Raw genomic sequence first — 26,986 nt, 5'->3', positions numbered from 1 at the left:
AACAGACAGCTTACTCATTAAGTATACACTTATTGACATTAAATCCTTGGGCAGTGTAAATACATTTTAGTATATTTTTGTAAACACTTATATTTATGTAATCAACCTTTTGAGATATAGTGATTTAAATGTACAAGTTAAATACTCACCTACACTATAGTGTACCATGATGTTTATTTTAAATATTTTGGTAATTTTACGCTGCACCGTACTATTAAAGTGTAAACTAATTTTAATTTTAAAATTAGTTGTTATCTATTGTTTACTCAACTCAAAGTCATAAATATTCCACTGAATGTATGCAGATGTTTATATATTGCAGTAAAAGAGATATTTCATAAACATCCTTTTTCTTTGATCATAACTTTAATTTCTTTAAATAATTCAGGTGTTCCTAGTGTTTGTGTAACGTATGCTCAGGCTCTGAAATACTTAATTGCACCCAGATGAGACGTCTCACAGTACTACCAACAGAGTTACGATTCCACTATGATGCAAGCATTGGACATACAGTTTTATAGCGATTTACATACTAGATTGCACTTTTACAATATTGGGGCGTCCTAGATTTACTTCAATGCTGATTGGCTAAAAGAACTCCAACAGATATTCTAGAATTGTAAAGAATAAATTTTCCTGCGCAATTACATTGAGTTCTTGTGGAACAGGAATCCAAATTGTCCAACAACTGGCAAGTATTCTTCTTCACCATCTTTGAAGTTTATCTCAGCAATCATGGATGTAGTCTCTTGAAAGGTTGATGAAATGGCACTATCGTTATTGCCGCATTATCAAACTTCGAAGCATAACAAACAGTCCAAAATTTAATAAATTTGTTGCATTCTTCTATAGAGCTCTTCTCACGAGTAAAAATTAAAACAGCTTCATAAAATTCTTCAATACAGCTTCATTGACTAACTGTCTGTCTGTAGACATTTACTTCTAACTACTTACTTCTTAGCTATGTTTTGGATCTTCAGTTTAAAGTTTTTATTGATAACCAATAGTAAGTAAGCTTTGCCAAAATCTTATACTTTAACACTGTAAATTAATTAAATAGTATTGTGATCTAATAGTATAAAATAGTAATGTGGTCTAATATTTCTCACAGACATTTCTTTGCATGTTATTGTAAGATGCATTTTTCTACATGGAAAAAGACTTATTCATTATGTTTTTAAGATTTTGTGTTGTAAATTTACATGAATTTTACAAACATCCAAAACATAGCTAAGAAGTTATATTGAAACACAAAAGTTGACTTAAACAAATCCATAAGAGATACAACTTGAAAATACAAGGAATAAATTTGGAACAAATATTGAAAATTAAATGTGCATTTTTGTATATTCCTACAGTCACATGAATTAAGGAAGAATATTCCTCAAACAATTATGGCAAAAGGCTTTATTATGATACTGAAATCTCACCTTTCAACAGTAGTGAGTGTAGTGTAGCGTAGCAGAGAGAGTGTAGCACAGCATAGCAAGCATAGCGGAGCGAGTGTAGCAAGGCACTCACTGCTGTATCGGAGGAGCCGGTAGCTTCCTCGCAGCCTGAGCTGTGGGTGGCTCTCCTGGCAGCGTCCTGCCCCCGGCAGACCTCTGCTCACCCCATGCCATCTGCCCCTTCCACGTATCCTGGCGGTCTGCACTGCCTCCTTGGGGCTTCCCGCCACTCAGCTGTGACATGATGAAGTCTGCTCTCTCGCTGATGGACTGGCCGCCCCCATTCTGCCAACACCACAAACACACTGCACATTTGCACGCCCTCCATTTTACAATGACAGGACAGGTGTGTTTCAAATAAGGCCTCTTCAAAACTAAAGCACACATATAAATCACACACTGACGTCGACCGGGGCTACGCCCTCCCTAAGCCCGATGTGCCTCACGCCGTTGACACCCCTCTCCCCCCACCACCACCCTCTGTTTAAAACCTCCCGCCCCATGTGCAGGTGTGTGTGTGTGCGTGTGAGGCTGCCAACAAGAGGCGGGATTAGAGTCTGTGCCACGACCCCTTTTATTTTATCATTCAAATTTAATGTTTACGTAATTGCTACTTGTCTTTTCTTTAATTAATATTCCCTAAGGATTATGTTTACAGTGCTAGTTGGTAAGGATGGCGCAGCGCCCCACGCGGCAGGCAATGGAACTACTGTTACCATGTTGGTAACTGCCTCGACCATGTGTGATTACTTGCTGGTCACTATATTTAATTGTTTTATATTTATTCAATTTCTTGTTATATTTGATTACTTTTATTTACTTTTTGGTCATTTAATTGGTAAAATTAATTACTTGAACTTTTATGAATTTGCACTATCGAGCTAGCGAGTGTTAAGTTGGTACACTATACCGCACGCCTTCGGTAATGTTCGAGCCGAGCCGAAGATTTCCGAGTGGAATACTCCGTGTGAAGACCGCGAGGAAGTGGGACTGCTTGAGGTGACGCCGGTGTGGATGGACCGCAAGGGACGAGTGCCTACGCTGAACGAGCGTAGAGGTTTCGACGGCCGGGCCGCGTTGGACAGACGCGAGGCGATGGACATCGCTGGTACCCCGGGGTGGTCAAGTGCCACGGCAGCGACGGACTCGCTGCGACTCTGAAAGTAAGACTAGAGGCCCTTATTTATTTTCTGGTGATGGTTCACCTGCACGGAAGGTGGAAAAAGAAAATTGCAATTTGACTTAATGCTACGTAAAACGATCGTGACTGCGTTTAACGCCTGGCGCTAACGTGATTAATACCCTCAAGAACTTATAACTACTTCTGAAGCGTGCTCGATATAGCTTGATATGTTGCTACAAAAACAATGTGGAAAATACCGTTCGGTAAAAATGGCCATACAAACGTTTTTTTGAACTTTCATAACAATAGTTCATAATAATATTCCTTTTTTTAGTAAATCCATGCGCATGCTGTTGTTGCGATTATATTCCCTGTATCACTTATTAATTTTTCATGTCAGTGCTAAATGTATATTATTATTATTGTACGGCGTCATCACTCGCAGTTACAGTATTGCATTAAATTCATACTCCATACGTCTGTTTACTTTATATGTGACGTCCCATCGATCCCACTTCAATTTGTTGCTTATAGAATCTTTTTCGAATCCCATACACACAAGACAGGGGAAGGGTACATATAAGATTTTTTTATTATTTTCCTTTGCTTCCCTGTGGCGGTGTGTGTGGAAGGTTTTTTGTAGACCCTGGTAGCGATCAAGGTTTTTGAGATTGCTGGAGGCCGGGGTTACACTACCCGCAACCAGTTTGAACCATAATATTAATTAAAATAATTAATACTCAATATAAATAATTAAGGAAACCTTGTTATAATTTTATTATAGAATTTTAGTGTAATTGTTTTAGTTAAATAAGTGGTAGTAAATAACAGGAGAGGCTAACGGTAAATCCAGCGCTTTTACGGCCGCCATGCTGCCCTGGCCTCTTCAGTCGCTTCCGTTCATCACCCGGGGTAGGATGCTTGGTGAACACCGCGCGCAACTTCATATTTTTCTTAATCAACTGATCTTTTAACATCCGCCGGACATTTTATAATTCTTAAACCTTTTTTGTATCTGCGAGGCCTACTCCCGGTGGCCGACTTGTTTTAATAAATATTTAAGTTCAATTCGAACATTTAATCACGAACCACGTCCTAAACTCACGAGGCCAGGCCACGAGGTGACCTGGTCAGCCTGTAAACTGATTCTCTCCCGCCGTTGGCGTTATTAACAGTTTCATAGTGTATGTAGGTGTAGCGCGATTGGAGACGTGTTGTAACATTGCTGAAATAAAAGGAGTACGTCGAACGTGTGATTTTTAGTCGAGTGACCACATGTCCCTGCTCCTGAACTGCGAGGCATGTGGGACGCCTTAAGTGCTAAGGGAACCGGGCCTAGCCCTACACGGGTCACGTCACGCCCTGAAGGGAGTCTCCGCCGGGTCCAAGTGCCCACATCACGTGGTGGCACCCACTCCGACATTTAATTTGCTCGTTCCCTTACATCCCTAGTACGACAACACTAGCATGAGGACTTTCACAAAAAGGAAAGGGACCTAGATTGGGATGTATTGAAGTGGTTTTTTGATTGGAAGCTACTAGGGTAAGGTAAACAAAATCATTTACGGTAGCTACTTTGGTAAACAGGTGCACGAGACGCAGACATCTGCGTGCCTTGCCTGGGTTCTCATCAGTAGCCTTGGTGCACTCTTATTGGTGCCACGCAAACACGCTCCTGCCCTCCGGCTGACATCGCACTCTCAGCGATTTGTCGTCATGCACCACACGAACTGCCCACTCACCCGATACAACCAACGACTACGTTCTTGGAGACAAAACCTTCACCGACCACAAGTACACACATTCGCTTGCTGCGTAACTGCTCAGTTCCACTCCACCACTGCACACTTGTGGGTCCCGAGGCCTGGTTTTGGAGACTGAAAACAGTTCCATGTTTGTACTGTAAATAGTACACTGTCATGTATAGGCTACATTTATTTATAATGTAAATACAGAAGAAGCTAATGTAGCCTGTTGATTCTGTGTTGTACTTGTGGCTTGCACAGAAAAAGCAGTGCTAAAAGGTGGGTTAAGTGGGGAAGCTTCAGATGGTGTTTGCAGCTATGGAGTGCACAATGTAACCAACTTTTGTTAGCTGATCCAATTACTCTCATTGCATTTGCGAGTGCTTGTCAAAGGAAGGTGTTCTGGCAGTACAAATCTGCCTCTTTCCGTGCATCTTCAAGACTTTAACATTTATAAACCAAGTAGAGGAATCATAGGTATTCTGGCCCACATAATTTTTTTATAAAACAAGCTCGTTTTACTAACATTGTTCAATCAAAAGAGGTGTCCATTATTTGTAACTATTATTATTTTTTATAATAATAAATAGGTAAATTTGGTTTTACTGCTAATTTAGAGATTTTTTTATTTAGAAGATCAAAACACATATTTATACATTCATGTTAATGAAGAAGCTTGTTAGTTATATTTTTTAGACCCTTGTGCTCAAAAGAAAATAATTTTTCACACTTTAAATCAGCAAAAACAAGTAATTCAATAAAAAGGAGATACTGAGGTGTATGACTATTTTATTTATGATTTCATTTATTTATTTATTTTAAATCTGTTATATGCCCACCAACAGTCACTACGGACTTTGGCATTGGTCATGACAATGAAACAATCACAGGACAATCACAACAATAGTTACAAGAGGAATATAGTTACTGCAATGACATGGTTACCAGCAGCCCTCAGACACCAGGCAGGCACCACCTGAAGGGGGGAAAACCCCCTCAAGCGGATACTACCGCAACTGAGGAAACAGCACAACAGCGAAAACCACATACCTGCAAGGACTATTGCAAAAACACAGACATAACAATAACAAAAAACAATACCAACAAGCAAAAAGACTGACAAAACAAGGACTAGTAGGACAAGAAGATATAAAATATTATACATAATATAGCAAAGAGATATGTACAACATTGCGACAACAATAAAGATTGTTGAGCACAATACGAAAAAATTGCATGAAAGTATTTTAACTCTATTAATTACAATAAATAAGCAATAAAACAGCACTGAAATAATGAGAGAATCAACAAATAATTATGGATGACTAAAAAAGAATATAGAAGTTTACAGGATTTATAAGGGTAACAATGATTTAGAATAAATTTAATGACAATTTAAATCAAATTTGTTTGAGTTTGAAATTAATCTGAATAAAAAAAAATTATTTTTAATGACTGTACACAAGGTTGATATTAAGTGGCTGTTGAATTAGAGCACTCTAAGGCCTGTATTATCTCAAATATAAGTACACTCGAATTTATTATTATAGCAATTGTAAACAAAGAGTGTGTGTTTATAAGTATGCCCAATGTTCATAAAGAGAAGTTAATGAAGGTTTAGAAAAAAATTTCAAAGTTATAAATTTGATAATTTTATTTTGAATATCCTCAAGTTTTATACTGTCTGAAGTTGTTAATGTTATTCCAGATCAAAGAAAAATTTTCTAATTTAGTTCAAATTAAAGCAAAATAGAGTGAAAGAATAGAATCTGAATTGGTAGCGTGAAAGGTGATGTATTTAACTATGGCAAGTGTTCTATGAGAACTGGAGATGAAATAATCTATATGTTGGTGAAAGTATAATTTTGAATCTAAAATTATGCCAAGGTACTTTATAGAAGAAGTTTCAGAAATTAAATAATTGTTTAATTTATAGTGATGAAGAATTTATATTTCCTTGTAAAAGAAATTTTTTAGTTTTTTTTTTTTTTTCAAGGAATTTATAAAAAATTTAATTCCATATGAACTAAGAAGTAAAAAGTAATCTTTAAATTTAAGTAATTCTTTCTACAGTGACAGAATTAACAACTCTGTATAACAAATTTTTCTTAAATCATTAGCTTAAAATAAGAATAAAGTAATACGCATAATAATTGATTAAAAAACAAGCATGGAGTGCTCCCTTCTTTCATTTTCATAAGGACCCTGACCTAACAAATAGACATCAGAAAATTTAAGACAACTGATAACAAGCACCCCATGTTTTTTTTTATTAAAATTAATTGTTTTGTTTATTACTTGATTCTTATTTTAAGCTTAGGTATTAAAAAAATTTGTTATACAGAGTTGTAGTTAATTCTGTTACTGTTGAAAAAAATTACTTAAATTTAGAGATAATTTTTTACTTTATAGTTCATACAATTAAAGTTTTTTTTTTTTTTTTTTTTTTTTTTTAATGATATAATTTTATTTCACTATGAGGTGGATGTTGAAATTTTGCCAAGAAGAAGTGACTGTGGAGCTCACACCACTTAAAATCATTGTTTAACAACCACTATGGTAAAGTGCACACACAATTAAATAACCAATTTTTAAAGTAATGGTGAAGCACACACCACAAGGCTCAGAAGAAGCATTAAAAGAAGCCCATAGTTCTCAGTAGCGGCAGCCACAAGTTAACCATTTGTGGAAAACCCAAGTTCGGATTGGCTGGATAGGATTAACATTAGGTTGCCTTGGAGAGAGATGCGAGTCTGTGCTTGATGCTCTGAATACAGCAGAATACAAATTAACTGGCTAATAGCGCTGAACAATACAAACTTAATAACATGATAGTCTTCTAACACAGCAAAAGAAACCATCTGATACTATGAGAATAAAGAACAAAATGTTCTATCCTAATTACCAACAGGTTTCAGAGAATCAAAGGAAATCAATTTCTCAATTAATGTGTGAAACTTTAAAGTGTGTAACTTCTTGATTCTTGAACACCATCATCTAAACATTCTCATTAATTCAAAAACACAGGCTCTTCCCAAGATATTCTAAGGCACACTAAATAACCATTATAAACAAGGATAACTTACAAAATAAGAATACCATCAAAAAAGTTATAAAAATATATCACTTACTCTCTCAAATACTACATATTTTGTACCTCCAGTCTACGATGAGATTATGAATTAAACAAATTTGTTAGTTTTACCAATACCGACTCTTCGTAACCCATAACTAGTCAGTACTGTTACGATGAAGCTAGCAACGAGGCTGGCCAGCCGGTGAGCCGGCTTGCAGGAGGAGTATGATGCAGGTAACGCCCGCCCCTATGTGGTAACATGATTAGCAGCCGCGCCTCTCTACCTCCCTCAAAGGTTAGGTATGTTTCCAGAGCCCTGTCTACGTGAAGTGGCGTACCTAGGATGCCACTGTTCTTGCAGCTTCAATTGTTAAGTCAGGGATTCTGGTAAAACGAAACTTTGAAAGGCTACAAGACCTTTCCAGGGCATGGCCGAGATGTATATAAACGGTGTAGATGTTGCGGATGCATGCAAGGCAGCATGCAAGCCAGGCGGGCGTGCAAGACTCGGCCATTGCGCCCCGCGCCACTCACGGTGCTGGAGTCGAGAGACTGTGGTGCCTCGTCGTCACTGAAGTTGGTGTCCCAGGAACTGCTAGAGGAGCTGCTGGAAGAGCCCTGTGCACGCTGGTTCGCATGCAAGGCAGCATGCAAGCCAGGCGGGCGAGCCAGGCTGCTGCCATTGCGCCCCGCGCTACTCACAGTGCCGGCAGACATGCTGCTCGCTACCGAGGCTCTCGCTGTCAGCGTGCTGCTCCCGGGTCTCCTGGAAGGAGTGCTTGTTTTCATTGGTCAACTGTTAGCATTTTAATGGTATCTCTTTTTAAATAAAAATGAGCATACATATTAAACTACAATGATCAAATAACCATAAGTTAAAACTTTTAATCCTAAAATAGGATGATTAAGAATAAAATGGCCAGGAATTTAATGGGACCTTGAATACAAGAGAACTTGGAATACTGGGGCTGATTAAATATGAATAGTTGAACCTTTCATCAGCACAGCATTGCTCTTGCTCATATCCCATAAAGAGGCACAAGACATTAAATATGCCTGGCACAGGTGAGCGAGACCTTTACTGCAAGGAATTACCTTTCCCAGCACTCTGCCAGCAGGAACAAATTAGATAATTTGTGACATGATGCTCAAAGCCATCATGATGCCTAAGCACTGTAATTAATCACTGGTTCTTACATGCACTTCTGTTTTCTAAATGGCAGTGAGTACTTTCTTGGCACAAAAAGATTGTAGGTTATGTGATAAAATGAGAAAATTACATTGTTTTATGTGGTTGTAATCAATCAGAAGTTGTGACTCAAGAACCAAAAATTAGAATAACATTCTAATGCCATGAGGCAATCTGATTGTTTATTACAACTTAAATGCTGCAGAACATGTAGTTTGTATGTGTCCAGCAAGAGCTACGAACTAGGTCAGTCACAGTAACTACGTCATCGCTGCTGTCGAACATCAATTCATATTTTTATACAGCAATTCTCAACGTAGGCCTCGTGGCCAGTCACACAGTATTATTCTAGCTTCCCGGTTCAGGCCCGTCCTCATGATTGATGATTTGCCCGACTGCCTTTGCCCTTGATCGCAGCAACAAGGCAAGCCGAAATATCATCAAGCCGAAACGTCAGGCAAATCATCAATCACTATGATGTGGGCATCGACCCACAAGCCAACAGGTAGTTCAGGCAGCAAATAAAAAATTACTTGATTTTGTCATTTTCAAATAAGTTGGGTATCTCACTAGAAATTTTTAAAGTTCTGTACATGTGCTACATGGTTTTTATTCTGCTGAAGTATTTGTGCATCTAAAGCCATAATGACAATATGCTGGTAGCCAAACTGTGTATACATTCTATGAGCTATCTTACTAGTATTGTGGTAACTGCTCGACACAATCACGTGACCAATTGTAGTCTACCATTTAAGTAAATAATTTAATCACACTACAACAGGTGCAAAATTTTGCATTCTACCATTTAAATGCTACATTAAAACACTGATGATTAAATACCTTTCTTGACTGTGAATCATTTATATTCTATTCCTATGCTTGCTCCCTTCAGGTACCATATCCACTCACCCCTGCAAGCATGGGAAAAGAATACAAATCATTCATAGTCAAGAAAATAATTTAATAATCATCAACGGTGGAAAAGAAATAATGAAAGGAGAGGAAAAAAAGAAATTATTATATACCAGGACATAAAGGTACAAGACGTCACTTCTTTTTAGGAGGATTATTAATTACTTTACTGTCTATGGGTAATGAAGGAGAGAAATGTTTTCAACTTACTTCTAACCTACCCATTAATATTAAAAAATTAATTCTTGAAACATTATTTTTGTTTTTCACAACATAATCAATTACCAGCTTGCTTTAATTGTTATAATAAGTTGAAGAAAGACTATGCTAGGTAAGCCACGCTTGATCTAATCAGGAGGTTTACATAGAGGAAGCAAGGAGAACCACTAGAACTTGTAAATAAAAAGTTTTAAAATTTTTTTAATAAAAAATAATTTAGGCACAGCCTACAGGCGTATGAAGATTTCAAAGAACCTAGATACTTATTCTGCAATTTTTCTGGAACCTTCTATAAACTTCTGGAACATTTTAAAACTTAATGAAATTTTTTTTCATATTCCATGCAGCAAAAATGTTTCAAATTTCATGCCTACTCTAGCGAATTTTTTTGATCAACAAACACTGTTTTATTTTCCCCTTGAACTAATTCATCAGCATATAAAAATTTTCTTTGGACCAAGGCTTTGGATAATATCAACACAGTTAAAAAGAAATTTAAACAAATTTGATAGTGAGGAAGTTCAAATATTTTTTAATTACAACTCCCCCTGTTTTTACTGTAATATATTGATGATTTGTCTCATCCAAAATTGTTTCAGCTAATAGTTTAAGATAATGTTTAGGCTTTTTACAATAAATTATAATGGATTTGATAATAATGAACCTAATAAAAAAGGCTTTTTTTTTTTTGTCAATAAACCCTTGTTATTTTCAACCCTTGCAGTAATGGTTGATTAAATAAAAATTATCTTTAGACAAAAGTTTCAGACCAAATTTAGGAAGTTATAGCTGATGTGTAAAGTTATCACTACCTTGTGTTATCTATATATGTATTCATGTTAGTGTGTAGATACTTGCCGCAGTATCATTACAATGCTAATGTTTTTATAACAGTTTGTGTGTAACAAGGCTGTACTGAATCAGCTGTATATTGTTCCACCAAATTTTTGGTTGTCAATCTATTCTGAGCAAAGCATCTCTATAGAACAATAGGATCCATCTTGCAAGACCTCTATCCCACATTATATGCTCCAAAATGTTTTTCTGATCAGTAATTATAAATCTAAGTTTTAGAATTAAAATTATATACAGCTATCCTAAACAAAAAATTAAATTGATTTCAATGTGGATAATGACAAAAACAGAAATTGCATTTAAATGTATAAATTAAATTAACAACTCAAAGAGTTGGAGATTCGATTCGTCCCTGCATAAACATGACATGCTTTACAAGTTCCATGCAGCAGATTAGCTCGTGAGAGTGATCCATTGGGAGGGAGGAGGGGGCTCATGAGTGTCCACAACTCTGGTAGTCAATTCAAGAACATAAAAATCCTGTCAAAAATTTAACAATTACATACTTGTTATTGGAGGAAACATACTTCTCAGGCTGCTGAACAAGATCTTGAATGAGTTTGGTGAGTTTCCTGGAAAACAGAAAGAAAAAAAAAAAAAACAATCACATAACTGAACTGAGACTAGCTGATTTGGCAGTACAAATTGCTACTTACAGAAACAACCCTCTGTGAAGAGTAATCAGTTATCTGCTAAAATCACATGATAGATCCTCGCCTACACAAACATTTCTAACATACCTAATGTTCCAGGAAGAGATTCCCTACTCCCCTCAGAAAATACATGTCAGTCTACAGAGTGTAGGTACAAGTTTCAATTAGACATACAATTTCTGCTTGGTAAATCCTTGGGAAAAAATAAATAAATACGTGAAAACTGACCCTCCTTTCCTAAGGATTAAAATTCTGTAAAACTGAACCTTAGAATAGAATCAAGTTATCATTCATTAGTCAGAAACAATTACAGAAATAACTTTTACCTGTCTGCATTGCTATTTCCTTTCCTGTGCAAAAAAAAATACACAAAGTACAAAATCCTACCATTAAAGCACAAGGTTCACCACCATCATTTACATGGCAAATGTATTTTTGGTATTGAGTCATTGGTAATCAAACATTATTGAAATAAAGATCACAGTTATCAAGAAACCACTGCCTCAGCAGGAGATGAGTGGAACCCAAAAGAGTGGTGATGGTGGAGCAACAGGAGAACATCATCACTGCACACTCCAATAACGTGCAATGTAAAGTTTGTGCACCACCTGTAACAAGTGCCGGGATTGTGAAGCAACCACACATGCAAACTGTAGGGCAGCAGAGTGTGTACCATTCTACACTACAGTCGACTCACAACTGCCACTGTACAGCTGACCACACCACAAGTTAGCAACTTATCTAACTTACCTAATATTTACCATAGACAGCTCACGTTTCCATAGCATCAGGTGACCTTCAGTAAGTGTCTGAAACAGTCAGTCATAACTGTAAAAGTTATCTTGCGATACACTTGCAAACAAGCAACAGGGAGGACATTAGGTAGAGACTATGACACAGCGAGGGAAAAGAAATTCTGATTTTAAAATGAGGATTGAAGATCTAAATAATTATATGTACTATAGAGGAGATACATTGGTTTAGACGTGATCCAGTTAGACCATTACCAAGGTGTGTTTAGACATAGTTTAAGAAGTTATTTCTCAATACAGCCTATTTCAAAATTTGGATGTTTTAAGGCAATTTAAGAACAGGAAGAGCAACTCACCAAAAATGCATGCCCATCGATACCTCTCTTCTTAAAGGTTTCACAGCATTCTCCAAAACCATTCTGCAAGAAACAGAATATGTGGGCTTTAATTAATTTATAAACATAGGTCTGTTCTAAAGTTATTCTAGACACACGGACAAGACAGACCTATTTTAAGGTAATTTTGGAAAGACTCAGTCCTGCCTTCAACAAGAAACTATTCCAGGAGTGATTTTGGGAATTCGTTTAAACTGAGATCACACTGGGAGGATCAATGGTAACTCGAACCTCGCGAATCATGTCAGTGTGTTGCCAGTGGTGCTGGTTGACAATGCCCGTGGCCACTCCTGATTGGCCGGCGTGTGGCTGCTCCCTGCAGTCTAGCCCCGGCTCTGCGACTGCGCAAACTACTGTTCGCGCCTGTAACTTTGCAGGGTTGAGTTTCCAGATTTCAGCTACTTAATAAAACATAGTTTGTTTTGGTATTCCTTGCCACCCATTAAATTTATGGCCCCCATTTTCGAACAGCCAGTCTATGTATGTAACTATTACTGGAGATGAACATCTCGCCGAGGACAACAGAGCGGCAACAGCGCCAGAGAACAGGACAGCGGGAAGGCTCAGTCATGGCCTGTAGAAAGGAACATCCCAGCTCTTGTCTGGGTGACTTGACGGCAAACACACATCAGTATGAACGAACTGGTATTCGAACTGTGATCCTCTGGACTAACCTAGGTAGCTCCATAGAGGCGATATTGCATTACTGTCACCAGCGGGTGTCGCCTTTACCGCAGTGCCTCTCCCTCACATACCACCATCAGGCAAAGTCCATCGAAGGAAGCGAACAAAACTGGAATAGGTTGAAACACTTTGGAGTATATAAGTGGCTGTCACATAAAGCGGGCGAGTTAAATTAGTGGGATAGAGGCTGGTAAATAGCTTCCAGCTGTCGCCAGAGAATTAAGACACACTTGAATAGCTGAATTAACACGAATAAGAAAGAAAGTATAAGACACGCCGTGTTTACATCCTCTCGAAGAAGGTGTGAATGTGACATCGCTCAAGTCTAACACAGCTATGTACAAAAAAAAACGTTTAGTAAGATAAGGCCGCCAAGAGTATCTGTCTCCAAAAGTCAAAAACCATGGATACTAAAAAGATTAACACATTGCAAAGAAAAATTCAAATTTCATAGTTTTAAATAGGTGTTAGTACAGTGTGGGCTTTTTACGTGGAATGAAGTCTTGGAAATAACCTGTCGAAACATGTTGACGGAAAAGTTAAACATAAGGAACCTTGGTGAACTAGAGAGCTGCGAGATTTCTCTTATTATTCAGCGACAAGCTAGACTGAAAAATGCTTTTTTTTTTTTTTTTTTTTTAAGCATTATCTTTGGAAGTCACGCAGTTTGTTTGGCGTGCTTCAAAGGACTAAAAAGCCTACACAAACCCAAAAACAACATATGACCGGATCATACAACCCGGACAGATGGTGAAGTGAAGCAGCAACACAGCGACACAGTGACACAGTGGGGCAGACTGTGGGCTCTTGCCGCTCTGAGGAACACGATGCTAATATACACGGATAAACGAGAGCTGGCACACGTACGGTCTGCAGCGGCCTCACAAGCAGCGGACATGCCGACCCCCTGACGAGTGGACGCTGTCACACTGTGCGGGTTAACCGGAGCGGTTGCGTCGCCAGTTTATACCTCTTTTTTTTTTCAGGATCAATGGTTAACACGTTCTAAATTGCTAAATTTATTCAGTTCGTTCATGTGACACCATTTTTTTTTTTCTATTTTTCCACTTCACAAAGAGAGTGGAGTGTCATAACTGCGGGTAAAGGCGACAAGAACATCTCCAGATCGGCGCGGGTCTGAATGTCTGAATGGATGATCGTGGGATAAGCGTGAGCAGTTAAGATTTAAACTACTGCTAATTTATTACCTTCGTGTTTACCCGACGAATGCGTTTACTGATTTATTCAAAATGACATTCAGTAATTCTATTATTTAAAAAATGTTGAACTTAGAACAAATACGTTCTAGTGTGCCGTATACTTTACGCGACGAAGAGCTTACATTAGGAGAGATTTCCGGTATTCGTATGTGAATTCACTCGTTGCAGCCTCTTGATTCGCCCCGGTTAAATCTGATTTTATTGGTCGTTATGTAAGGATACTGTTGAAGTACGAACAGTATTGCTTAAGTTTCAATTTCAGACTCGGTTACATGAAATGGTAAAAAAAACCACGGGGTTAGGAATTTGTAGTCACTTTTTTACCTCGCCATCGCCCAGCTCAAAACATTGCGGAAATTGTGTTTGATGATATCAGATGATGGTTAGTAAGTATGAATTAGTACTGTATATCCTTCGTTAAGAAAAAGTCTATTAAAACTGTTTCCACAATGCAAACACCAATGTTTTGGGCGTCTACCCAATATGGCACAACAATTAGCTGAAGACAGTCACACAGTTACCATGCAATCACGCAGACGTGGTATCATAGAAGAATGGAAAGGAAAAGTGGCTGTGCAGAATGCTGCAGTGCTGCGTGGACCCTCTTCCTGCCCGCTATCTGCGGTCAGAGGAAGTCCCGGTCCAGGGACAGCTGCGCCGCGTCAATTGACGCACTATTTATAACCGAGTGGCGCCCCCGTGACTCGTAGCACCGCTGCTCGGCCGAGACCCGACCACTCATTTGTTGCGATGTTGCCACTGGCGGCGTCGCTATTTGTAACAAAACCTCGTTTAGCGAGACTTACTTTCATAGCGGGGCAAAAATTACAAGTCAGTAAACGTTAAGTTATGCGATTTGCGGATATCACTATTACCGTCATGGCCACGGTAACTTTGTACAAGAAAATCTTCCTGGAAGAAAATTATAACAGACTATACAGAGAGACAAAAATATAAATAAGCTATTTTGTTTCATCTAAGATGAGGAGGTTTGATCGTAGGTGAAAACCTGTAGTATTCAGGGGGGGGGGGGGAGCATTACAGCATGTCATGCCCAATTCACAGTTACGATTTAGCAAGCGCAAGCGGGCCCCCTCAAATAAGGGGTTTCTTATTCTATGAAGGGGGGGGGGGGCGAGATCTATGTCCATGGGCTTTATTATCGCTTGGCGCGGAATGTTAAAAATCTGGAGAGAAAAAAAAGTGAAAAATCTGTCGGCCACGACAGGTGGATGTTGTGTTCCAAGAACGAGACAGATTTATTTACGCTCCTTGATTTATCTACCGTGTTCATTCCCAGCTGTCTCCAGTTTGCTTGGAATATTAATTAAACGACCTGTAACTACAAACATCCAAAATGTGGCGTATATAGCTGAATGTGCAGATAATAATAAGGGTCGATTAAAAAAAAGGTTTTGTCTGTAAAGTCAGTTTACGGACGATAGTTTAACGTGACGTCATAACAAAACACTGATGAAATTATTGCATACTTTTATGAATAAAATTGAATCAATTTTATTGAATTATCACTATTTTGAATGGATACAAAGAAGGAGTGAAATGAAATCTTCAATTTAATTGATAAATGTACTTTTCTTTGCACTCATTAATTCAAATATGTTTATTACTTTAACGAAGAGATTATTTTAACTATAACTTTTATACATGTTTGCTATTTAACTTCTTCCAATCTGTGTTATTCTGTTAAGGATAGGACGATGATAGGAAAAGTAGGAAACGAATGGGAGTGTTTCAAGTTTAATGTGCCTCGAAAAAGTCAAATCGATGGTTTTTCTAATCGAGTGGAAGAGAGATAGATGCGGCGCAAGCGTACAATAAGCGTAACGGGACAATGTGCGTTACTGGACACGTTTTCGTGCGTGCAGCCGGCGTTCATCGATTTATTAGACACTGTCACGTCAAAATATTTGTTACGTGACATATCAAATTTACATAGAGTTTTATTTTGTTTGAAATTAGACGTATGAGAACAGACTACTTGAACTCATCAAAATGTGCCACGTTTCTTTTAAATTGTATCTATTTATTTTAAAAAAATTTCCCGAATGTGTGTTGCGTGCGCATATCCTGTGTAGGTCCTGTTTCTGTCGCTCAAGCAGGAAGATCTTTCAGCGCGCTTAACAGGGGAAAAACTGTCTTAGATCAACAATGGGTCAAAAAATACTTACTGATCTAGGAACCCTATGCATTGAATCAAGCCTTCCGCGGATATTGAATTTTTGTTCTATTATTGAAACGTTCGCTAATACGAAAGCGCAAAAACTAATTTTAAATTATTATGGTTTTTAATTTATTCTGTATTAAGTATGTTATATTTTTTAAGTTGATCAGTATTACGTAAATTGTTAGCTTTAAAAACAAACAAAAAAATTGCTATTATTTTGAAACGGTACAATAAAGAGATGAAAATTATGTTTTCTTAAAATGCTGTTAAAAATCAATTAGGTTGTCCTATTTATTCAGCATTAAAATCTCTTAAATATTTGCTGTTTTTTTTTTTTTTTTTAATATTGAGGGGTTTGAAGAGTATGAAGTTTTAGTACTTGCAAAAGTATTTATATGGAACTCACTGTAAAGTTATGCCTATATATCATTTGCATGGGACTCCTGCAAATTACTATTAATGATTTATTAACCACTTTGTACGTACCTTTTCCAAGAATTGCAGAACATCTTCATTGTTCCATTTTTCAATAATCAGGTAAGAAGACAAACGTTTCGACATCGTGTAACTAATTACAATTTATGGTTCACTTGGTATGAAAAATCTATATAGCAGAATCTCAGGTATTAGGAAAATAAATTCTTCAATACGTATTTACTTTATGCAAAATATAACAAACAATGTTGTATAGATTGTAATAGTCTTGTAAATAATCGATCATCACAGCCACGAATCCGCCCCACAAAAAAAAAAATTACACTTCATACACGCGCTAAGCGTTCAGAACCAACTTGAACACAAGTTATTTCCTTTAACTACCATACTTAAAATATTCTGTCGTATAAAGCATAAAGCATCAATTAAGGACGGGTAGAAATCATTCAAACATTTTTCTATAAAAGAACAGTAGAGAACGTAGGTCCGAAATACCTTAAACTATATACATCGTATAAATCACTTTTCAGTTGACACTTTACTAAACTGGAATGTCGCAGTACTCGCAGTAGGTGTGGCTTCTCTGCCAGATGACGCTTTAAACATACTGGGAAATAAATAACAGATTAATTTCATCGTTCCTTTTTTTTATTTTGTTTCCTAGCTAAATGCTACAGCCCACTCTGTTGCCATATAACGAAACTCACGGAGTTAAGTACTTCCATACTAGAGAGCACTGTAAGCTCACTTTCTTGAGACTTTTGCACTGATTACCCCAAAAATCTGTTCGTGGGTCTGAATATTGTTTGCATTTTTACCTGGCTGTCAACGTATTTAAAGCGAGATAAAGTTGTACAGATTATATAAACATGTCTAGAACACACCAACATTATTTATTTAATTTATACATTCGATAGAACTCTTTTGGTGTCGCCTGCCACGGAAACGGCGAGCTTTGTATATTGCGTACTTGGTAGCAGCACACGCGCTCCGTATTTCTACAGTTCCCGCTAGGTAGCTGCACAACCGCTGCTGGTTACAAAAACAATGATAATTCTGGAAAAATATAAAAAGTGTGATCATTGAGATATACGTTTACTGTTTCCTTTAAATAACTCACTAACCAATAAATACAATCATGGTTTAACCTTATCAATAAAAAGCCGGAAATACAATAGTCTGTTACCATCGTCCTTCCGTTAAACATGACCTACAGCCATTGGCGTAGCTATGTTTATAATGTTGGCGGGGACAAATAATGATTTTGATGTAATGTAAACCGGGGGTCCGGGGGTCCTCCACCGGAAAATTTGTATTTTAAAAGTGCAAAATAGCGCTTTTTAAGCAGTTTTTGTATCTAACCATTGGATACATCGATGGTAAAATTATTGTAGTTTCCTTAAGATAAAATTTGATGAGTGAAGAAATTACAAATAAAGTTGAGCAGAATAATATTATAAAATAAAAATATCACGGTGTAGAAAGTTGGGGGGGACAGTCCCCTCCACCCAAAAAGTTCAGGGGGACACGTCCCCCCTGTCCCCCCCAGTTTCTACGCCCCTGCCTACAGCCAAAAAAGATGGCACAAAAATGTATTCGGGACATATATATTTTATTTGATTTCGCAAAAGAATTTGGGGCTGCCTAATAAAAATGCTGAACTTGGTTATCTATTGAATGAAGTTAATATTATTTTGTTGCAGTTTATACGTAAGGGCTTTTTTTTTTTTTTTTTTTTTTTTTAGTACACCTTGATTTTGGTAATATTTTTGTATGTGTTTTGTAAAAATACTACAATTATTTCAGGTAAAATTGAATTTTTCAGTAGTAGTTTCTGTAGTAGTAAAAGGCTCCTCAAAATGTATTCCATGCATATTATTTAAAAAAAAAAAAAAAACTTAATTTTACTGCTATCTGTGCAGCATGAATCGGTCCCAAGTTCTCTGAATATTTTCTTTAAAATTATGCAATTAATTTATACACTGTAAGTAAGCAGAGATTTATTTGAGAATAACTTACATTGTTTTCCAAATCCTAAATTCGTGTTTGCTTAAAAAAAAATTGAAAAATATTATTCTTAAAACATAACTTATTTACGAAATGGTGGAATAATTGGACAAAATCTCTATTTACTCAAACATAGATTGGCCTCAGATTGTCCCAAGACCAATGAAATGCTTAGGTCACGGTTACACGGAATACTGAACCACACACAGTCTGAAATTGTTCCTTTCGATGCTATTTATCATTCAACCTAGAGTATAAACAGTCCTTGCGAAAAATGCAAGATGGAGAATGTACCTGGCCAAACGTTTTTGGAGTTGAACATACTTCATACCGACTGCGGTGTAAAGGCGGAATTACACTAGCCCGTCGTCTCTATCCGTTCGTCGGTCACGTGACCTGCAGCCAATCGGAGGGCCCGAAATAATTGAATACATCGGCCCGTCAAAAGTTTTGCACAACTCATTCTATTCACGGACGGATGGATGGCTTGAATATATATATATATATATATATATATATATATATATATATTCAAGCCATCCATCCGTCCGTGAATAGAATGAGTTGTGCAAAACTTTTGACGGGCCGATGTATTCAATTATTTCGGGCCCTCCGATTGGCTGCAGGTCACGTGACCGACGAACGGATAGAGACGACGGGCTAGTGTAATTCCGCCTTTACACCGCAGTCGGTATATATATATATATATATATATATATATATATATATATACACACACACATATATAACTTGAATGCAGGCCTGTGGTGTTTGTATTAGGTTAGGTCGTTAAGATGTTTTGTATAATAACACTGCGCTTCTTAAAACTCAAGTCCAAACAATTCAACCAGACCCTGAATTTTTCCGAGGATACGTACAAAAACTCGACGTAAATAGTGAACAACATCTAAAAATGTCTCTGTTGTAAATCTGTCGGCTGGACGCGTGGCGTTTACGCACGAATAAAGTGATGGACGGATGACGGACGGTGGCGACGGGGTGTATGTGTGTTAATGAGGCGGGATGATAAGTACGAAGCTCGCTGGTATTTCTAGTGCGGTATCGCCTCTGAGCGCAAGGCTGTGAACTGGCGCGCAGTCTCCTCGTCGTCCATAGGACAACTATGAAATTTGAGCGGTGACCGTAACATTATATGGCATAGAAATGAAGGTAAATGTGTAATGGAAGTCCCTTAAGTGCTTTCAAGAATTTGTAACGGTTGTTTTACGCTTAAAAATTACTCTGAAAACACGCCTTTTAGCCATTTTAACTCTTAAAAAATACAGTTAAAAAACCTGATCTAAAATCAAAAGTATTGTTAGGAACGCGAGAGACCAGACCTCGATGCCAGGTCAGGAGCTGGCTGGCGGCCCTGCACGGCCACTGACGTCACGAGCCGTGTCACGTGCCGTCCACTGACGTGAGGCAAGCCACGCGCGCCTGGCAGGATTACAAGGGTCGTCTCTATCGCCCTCTCCCTTCCGCTCCCCACGCATCGGCCTGCCTCGGCGCCTGTTATCTGTCGCTGAGCGGCCTGGAGAATTCCGCGGGCCGCCGCGTGGAGTGGCGTGACTGAACGCCGCTCTTCTGGACTGTCAGCCCGGGATGACGCGACTCGTCACAGCTGCTCTCGTCGGTTCTGGAAAGATGACCCACTAATTCTTAAGCAGCAACGCCGGCCTCCGCGGCAGTTCCGAGCGATATCCGAGAGTTCGGAGAGTTCCGCGAGTGAAGGGAAGTGAGACATCGGCCAAGAGGGTGAGAGACCACTCAATAGGGGCGCGACGCGGAGTGACGGGATCGAGAGAGTGCGACTGAGTGGCGCGAGGCTGTGTGTGTGGACAGGCGCGAGGTAAGGGATGAACCACTGTTGAGCCTGGCTCCAGCGAGAACTGCGAACCGCGGAATTTGACAGAAATGGGTGACTTGCAAATAAAAATCTTTAAGTGGAAATGATTGGTGATCGTACTTTATAAAGTACAATTATTTATTAGTAATGTAAATATTAGTAATTAATAAAACTTAATTGGAAAACTTAATTGGGCTATCCCTTACAAACCCAGTTTTCTTCCCACATAAATCGTAACAGCACATTTCGGCTCTCACCGAATTCTTAAATGCTTTTCGTAAACAGGCCCCACTTGGATATCAAGAGTAGATTTGAATTCGCGTTGTTTTTTCCTGAAGATCTGCGCACCGTTTGTGCGCCCGGGCACACTGACCTACGGTGCGAGGGGTTCTGGGTACGAGTCCCGGGTAAGGCATGGCTGTACATTTAAAGGGCGATAGTTGATTAGAAAAAGTATGATAAAGAATTTTGACTTAAAGTTTTGAGTATGTTACTGGTCGTTGGCGCAAGGCTGTATTTCTGCAAGGAGTGTAAAAAGATATGGCTGAAATACACAACTTTCATAACTCCGTCACCAAAATAGTTTGTCTGACAGGTTTTTGATAACTTCCAGCGAATAAATTTGTTACATTCTAAGCCCATGGGACAAAATGGGTATGTTACCTTTATCAAAGTTTTCTCTAGCAGTACAGTACAGAATCTATTTACCTGCGTCTGGCCAAGTTCAATTTGATGGCCATGTCATTCTTACCATTGAATATAATATACTCATAGAAGTTGCCAAGCCTTTAGTAAATTTAATGGCACTTTATAAAGCTAGAAGAGCTGTCCGACACGAGATGATAGCATCGTCAAGCTGGTGGCTTGACTACGCACATTTAACGAAACAACACACATCAACAAAAGAAAAGGACACGCAACTGACATGCAATACACACACACACGTCACGCAATGAACACACAGGACAAGCAATACATACACTGGACACACAAAGGACACGCAATGAACTCACAATAAACACGCAATGGACAAGCAATACATACACTGAACACACAATACACACGCTGGACACGCAATGGACAAGCAAATCACCCACAGGACACGCAATGAAGGATCCGTCGCCATTTTTATTTTGTCCTCGCCGGGTTAGAATGACTCCGAGATCCATGACATAAGTGCGTTTTTAATTATAATTTTATTAAATTTTTTTAAAATAATTTTTTATAAATTAAAAAAATTTCCCCAATTTTTTCCCCGATAATAATTACGGAATTTCAAGATGGTGGATTTGACGTCATAATTTCAAAATCGCGAATGTCTTTAGTTATAATTTTGTTGATTATTTTTTTATTAATTTTAAATTTTTTCCTAAATTTTTCTGATATTAATTACGGATTTTCAAGATGGCAGCTGTGATGGAAATGGCAATGGTGTGATCATAATTCAAAATGGTGGTCATGAAATCCTAATTGTAAATGTTATGACTTCAGCGGCTTAGGGTGGCTTGTAGATGAGGAATTTAAGCCTCTTTAAGGAATTTTCAAGACCCTGGCATTTTTCAGAACTGAAACGGGAAAGTTTCCCTCTAAACGGGAAATTTTCCCTCTAAACAAGGAAATTGTAATTTTACTGATTTTTGAAATTTTTTGGCGGAATGTTTTTCTGATAACTGGAAATTTTGGCGATTTTAGCGAATTTTTTGCGACTTTTAGCGAATTTTTAACAGATTTTGAGTTTTTTTGGCAATTTTTGGCAAATTTGAAGGTCAAGGTCAAAGGTCTAGGTCATCAAAGATGGCCACCATGAAGTCACAATCCAAGATGGTGGACATCGCCGCCACCATCACACTCTGTACCTTGCCGCAGGAAATACATTTATATACTACTTATGGTGTTTGGGGGAATGTAGTCGGATGGAGGTTTTTTTGTAAAATAAAAAACAAAGGCCATTCCCTTGCATTACTTTCCTGATGTCGTAACTTGTCCTGTTCCGAGCCCGGGTAAAATTGTGAATGGAGAAACGAAGCCGAATATGTTTTTGTAGCATGAGGATGTGTCTGCGACAACCTTTCGAGATTGCAGGACCCGCCAACATGACCCCTCGTAGTGTATCGCTAGCATACATCAATCCAGGATGATGGTGATGGATGGCAACGCTGGCGTGCTCCAGTAGGTGGCATAAGATGGCGGCCCCAGCAGGCAGCATTTCCATTCAAATCCCCTCTTTACCACGGTCATTTTGATACCCCAAATGTCATTTTACACCCCTCACCCCACTCCCACGTCCCTCACCCTCCAACTATTTCATTATAATTATATGTAGGTATATTATCATAACTAATAACTTTAAAACTGTAGCCGAGCAGTTATTAGGCGTATGTTTTACAATCTTACGTTTTCCAATGAACAGGGTCTCCCTTGCATAATCAGCATAATGTATCTTCGATTCTCCATCTGGGCTCGAATCGGCTTTTTCCATCTACTGTTGACTGCGCAGTATGTGGGTCGCCTATAAACGAACGTTATTAACAGCGTTGACGGCAGCTTCGAGTACGTATTGTGTTTTTCTGGAGCTATAAGCCTGCGTTGAACGTTGAAATGAAGTTCACAGTTCCCTGCAGACGTAGGCACAGCTCAGATAAATGAAACACGGCGCCTGGAGTCGGCCGGGCTCGTGAACTCAGGACTCGTGGACGTCAGAGAAGCGGAAAGGTTTAGAAGGAAAATACCGTTACTAAAAGAATGACTGAATTATGTTAACAACATCTGTAGACCCTCCCTGTCCACAACACTGCGACCAGGCTATTTATACGACCAGGGGGGCACCACATAAAACCATAATTATTACAGTTATTTTCAATTGTGTGCTAGTCACCAGTTATTACGTTTGAATTAAAACCAAATGCGGAATATAAAAAGTAATATTTTAATATCATAACAGAAAAAATAACACTTTATTCTCAAAATATAACATGCTTTACGAAATTCATAAATAACAAAATATTTTTTTTATTGAGTGGCATGTGTACATTCGTCAACTCATTATTAATAAATATCTAACTCATACATTTCAAAAATAATTAATTACAAATACATATTTTGGTTCAAGCCTTATCCAAAACTCAGTTGATTACAAATGTAAAAGATAACACTCGAAGCTTAAATTTAACAGCTTCGCAATACATGTAAGTTATAATATAAGTTATAATTTTGTTGATTCATTATTTTATTAATTTTAAATTTTTTTCCAAAATTTTCTGATATTAATCATGGATTTTCAAGATGGCAGCTATGATGGAAATGGCAATTGTGATGTCATAATTCAAAATGGTGGCACCCAAGATAGCGGATCAAAGATGGCGAATACACGATGGCCGTAGGGGTCAAGGTCCAAGGTCAATGTCCTCAAATATGGCCGCCGTGACGTCACTATACAGTATGGTGGACATCGGCTCCGGCTCCAGCCTGCAGACTGGGTTCGGATCTGCTATCATATACTGCTCATAACCATGTAAGTATAGGTTCACAAGTTATTTTGTGTAGAGTAAATGTTTATAGGTTGCCACTTTAGGAGCTTTACAAAATTATTGTTGGTGAGGGTTACAATTCCAATCAAATACTTTTTTTTTTTGTTAAAAGCATATTTGTTCTCATAAAATCTATATAATTTTAAAGGGCATATTCTTAGAATTCACATCATGGAAGATATACTGTTAGATATATAATGTATTTTATAATAACTGTACTTGTGACTGCATATCACACAGGAATACAAGATACAATGATTGTGTTTTTGCACAACTGCATGTTATGTATGAGCAGCGCTGCCTGAACTGAATCTTGGTTCGTCTTGATTAGCTCGTTTCACACCGACTCGCTAGGTTCGAGCTGAGCCGGAGAGCCAAGCCACCAGAAGCAGAGTCCAGAGTCGCGCAGCCGGACGTGCAGACCTTCAGTCGATGGATAGTTTCCTGAAGGAACCTTGCATGTCGTCCACGCACAGCTCCGTCAGCAGGCGGCTGGTCTTCCTGTTGGGTCTCCTGCTCTCGTCCGCCTTGCTGCGCGCCTGCTCGTCCGCGAACCAAGCTCGGTAGTCCACCAGCTTCTGCATCCAGGCGTCTGCAGCAAGGCAGGAGCCAGTCTCGCTCACACGTGCCCTCGGCACAACACTCACACCAACATCAACAATGAGTCTACAGATCAAACTCCGTTGCATTGTCGAAGGGCATCAGACAATGCTGTGTAAGTCACCAACCCTTTGTGTAAACAGTTTTATGAATCCCACATGTTTATTTTTTCGTATTTTTAAAGCATACTTTCCATATCAATGTCCGACAGACATATTTCAATAAGTAGATTTTAATGTGTGTTTGTCATGGCCTTTTGTTTTGTATTATTGCATAAGAAAATGGTTGCAGGACAAACATAAAAAAAAATATAATGATCTACAGATATGTCTAAACGATATTTCTATTAATAAAATAAAATATAATATAATAACACATAAGTAGTATAGTAAATTATGTTCTAGCACAGGAGTCGGAGTGTAAACGTGGATGGGGTCAATGACCGACCGACCTATGCCGTCACGGCGGCAATCTTGTATGACCTTGACCTTCAAAATTCCTCAGAAATTAAAATTCATGGTTTTAGGGGGAGATTCCCATTTTTTCCCTATAAAATACAAAATTTTGACATTTGGAATGCCTCAAAGACTCTTGCCTTTGAAAGAACCCAAATTCTAAAAACGGCTTAAATTCACAATCGACAAGCCTCCCTAAGCTGTCGAGGTCACGACCTTGATCTTGAACGTAAACAGGAAATCTGAAATTTTAGAGCAAGAATTCAGAAAAAATAAAAATAAAAAAAATTAATAAATTGCTTACTTGACATTGTTTAGTTACTCAATCCATCCCGGTCCTCAGTTCGGTTTCCGGTGAGAGTAAACATGTAATTTAATTTATAAAAATTAAAACATAGTTAATTAAAATTTAAATTAAATCTTTATAAAAAATTGCTTACGTCACACCCACCATCTTGGATTCCAGAAACGTTGCACTTTTCATTACGGCCATAATATTGAAAATTCGTAAATATTCAATGGAAAAAAATTAAAATTAATAAAAATTTATAAATACAATTTAATACAACTTTCACTCCGAGTGCTTCTGGTTATTTCTGAGATATCAATCCCTACATGAATTTTTTTTTTTTTACTTAATGAGACATGCAATTTTATTTCAGAGTTGCATTTAATTAATTAGTGAATTTCTGTTACTAAATCAGCACTTACAATAATTTTATCAGGTGGAATTCAAACAAAAATAATCATTATTCAGCCAAATAATATGCCTAAAGATGGCTGGAAATCACTATCCTGCAAGAAGAACTTCCTTCTCATTGGTGCCTAGCGAGTGAGCATTCCGCGTCCCACATGAAAGAGCGAGTGTTCGTTCAACATTTCAAAGAAGAGATTTATTACTTAAACGATTACTATGACTTGAGACAACTGAGAAACATTGACATGCGAGACGAATTTCCTTCTTCTTGATGTCTAGCGAAACTCTTCTTCTCTTACGATCCTGAGTGAGCATCCTGCATCCCACATAAGATAGCAACTGTACCTGTGCAACACAACATGTGGGCTAAATGATGCAAGAATCGGGACTACTTACAACAAGTTATTTGCATGAGATAAATTAACCCTCGCTGCTGATAGAGCTATTAAAGCCAGTTGCAGCCTTGTAGTCTCATAGACTTGTAGCTTCGTAGCCAAGAAGCCTGTAGCCTTGTAGTCTCGTAGCCTGTTGCCATGCAACCTCTTCGTCTCGTAGCTTCGTTTCCTCGTAGTCTGTTAGCTAGTTGAAGCCTCGTAGAATCGTAGTGTCATAGTCCTGTAGTCTTGTAGTCAAATTTCACTGGAGCTGTTGGAGCTGTATCCTATCGTATCCCTGTGATGTGATCGTATTCCTGTGGCGAGATCGTATCACGCCAAGTTGAATTCTCGTACAAATGTGCTTCCTTTTTATCATATGAGTGTTCAGTGTGTGTATTGTGTGTTCTTTGCGTGTTCTGTGCGTGTGCTGTGTGTCTATTGCGGGTCCAGTGTGTGTATTACGTGCCATGTGTGTGTGAATTATGTGCCTTTTCTTTTGTCAAATGTGCTTTCTATTTTTAATGTGATTCCTTTTTGACGAATGTGCTTTCTTTTTATTATGTTCTTCTTTTTTGACGACGAA

General features: G+C 38.2%; 2 protein-coding genes across 7 annotated transcripts in view; both read right to left on the bottom strand.

The window, feature by feature from the left end:
* The window catches only part of LOC134539541 (B-cell linker protein-like), a 57,653-nt gene extending 40,033 nt beyond the window's left edge, over nt 1-17,620 (bottom strand). Inside the window, exons 1-6 of one of the 5 annotated variants that reach the window (XM_063381648.1) lie at nt 16,943-17,620; nt 12,329-12,391; nt 11,971-12,029; nt 11,074-11,139; nt 7,927-8,158; nt 1,522-1,733 (exon numbers count right to left, since the gene is read on the bottom strand). In XM_063381648.1, the coding sequence (XP_063237718.1) occupies nt 1,522-1,733; nt 7,927-8,158; nt 11,074-11,139; nt 11,971-12,029; nt 12,329-12,391; nt 16,943-17,017 (707 nt within the window). In that variant the 5' untranslated portion in view covers nt 17,018-17,620. Of the gene's footprint in view, nt 1-1,521; nt 1,734-5,244; nt 5,393-7,926; nt 8,159-11,073; nt 11,140-11,970; nt 12,030-12,328; nt 12,392-16,942 lie in introns of those variants that run through there. The other 4 variants (XM_063381650.1, XM_063381649.1, XM_063381652.1 and 1 more) reach the window with 4 other exon arrangements.
* Nucleotides 17,621-23,654: 6,034 nt separating this feature from the next.
* LOC134539195 (alpha-tocopherol transfer protein-like) overlaps nt 23,655-26,986 on the bottom strand; it is a 42,890-nt gene continuing 39,558 nt past the window's right edge. For both annotated transcript variants that reach the window (XM_063380969.1, XM_063380968.1), the window contains one exon: nt 23,655-24,866. In XM_063380969.1, coding sequence (XP_063237039.1) covers nt 24,700-24,866 — 167 coding nt within the window. In that variant the 3' untranslated portion in view covers nt 23,655-24,699. The remainder of the gene's footprint in view (nt 24,867-26,986) is intronic.

Source organism: Bacillus rossius, chromosome 15, assembly GCF_032445375.1.
Source record: "Bacillus rossius redtenbacheri isolate Brsri chromosome 15, Brsri_v3, whole genome shotgun sequence".
Lineage (NCBI taxonomy): Eukaryota > Metazoa > Arthropoda > Insecta > Phasmatodea > Bacillidae > Bacillus > Bacillus rossius.
The sequence above is the reverse complement of the archived record's forward strand: the minus strand, read 5'-3'. Positions and strand labels throughout refer to the sequence as shown.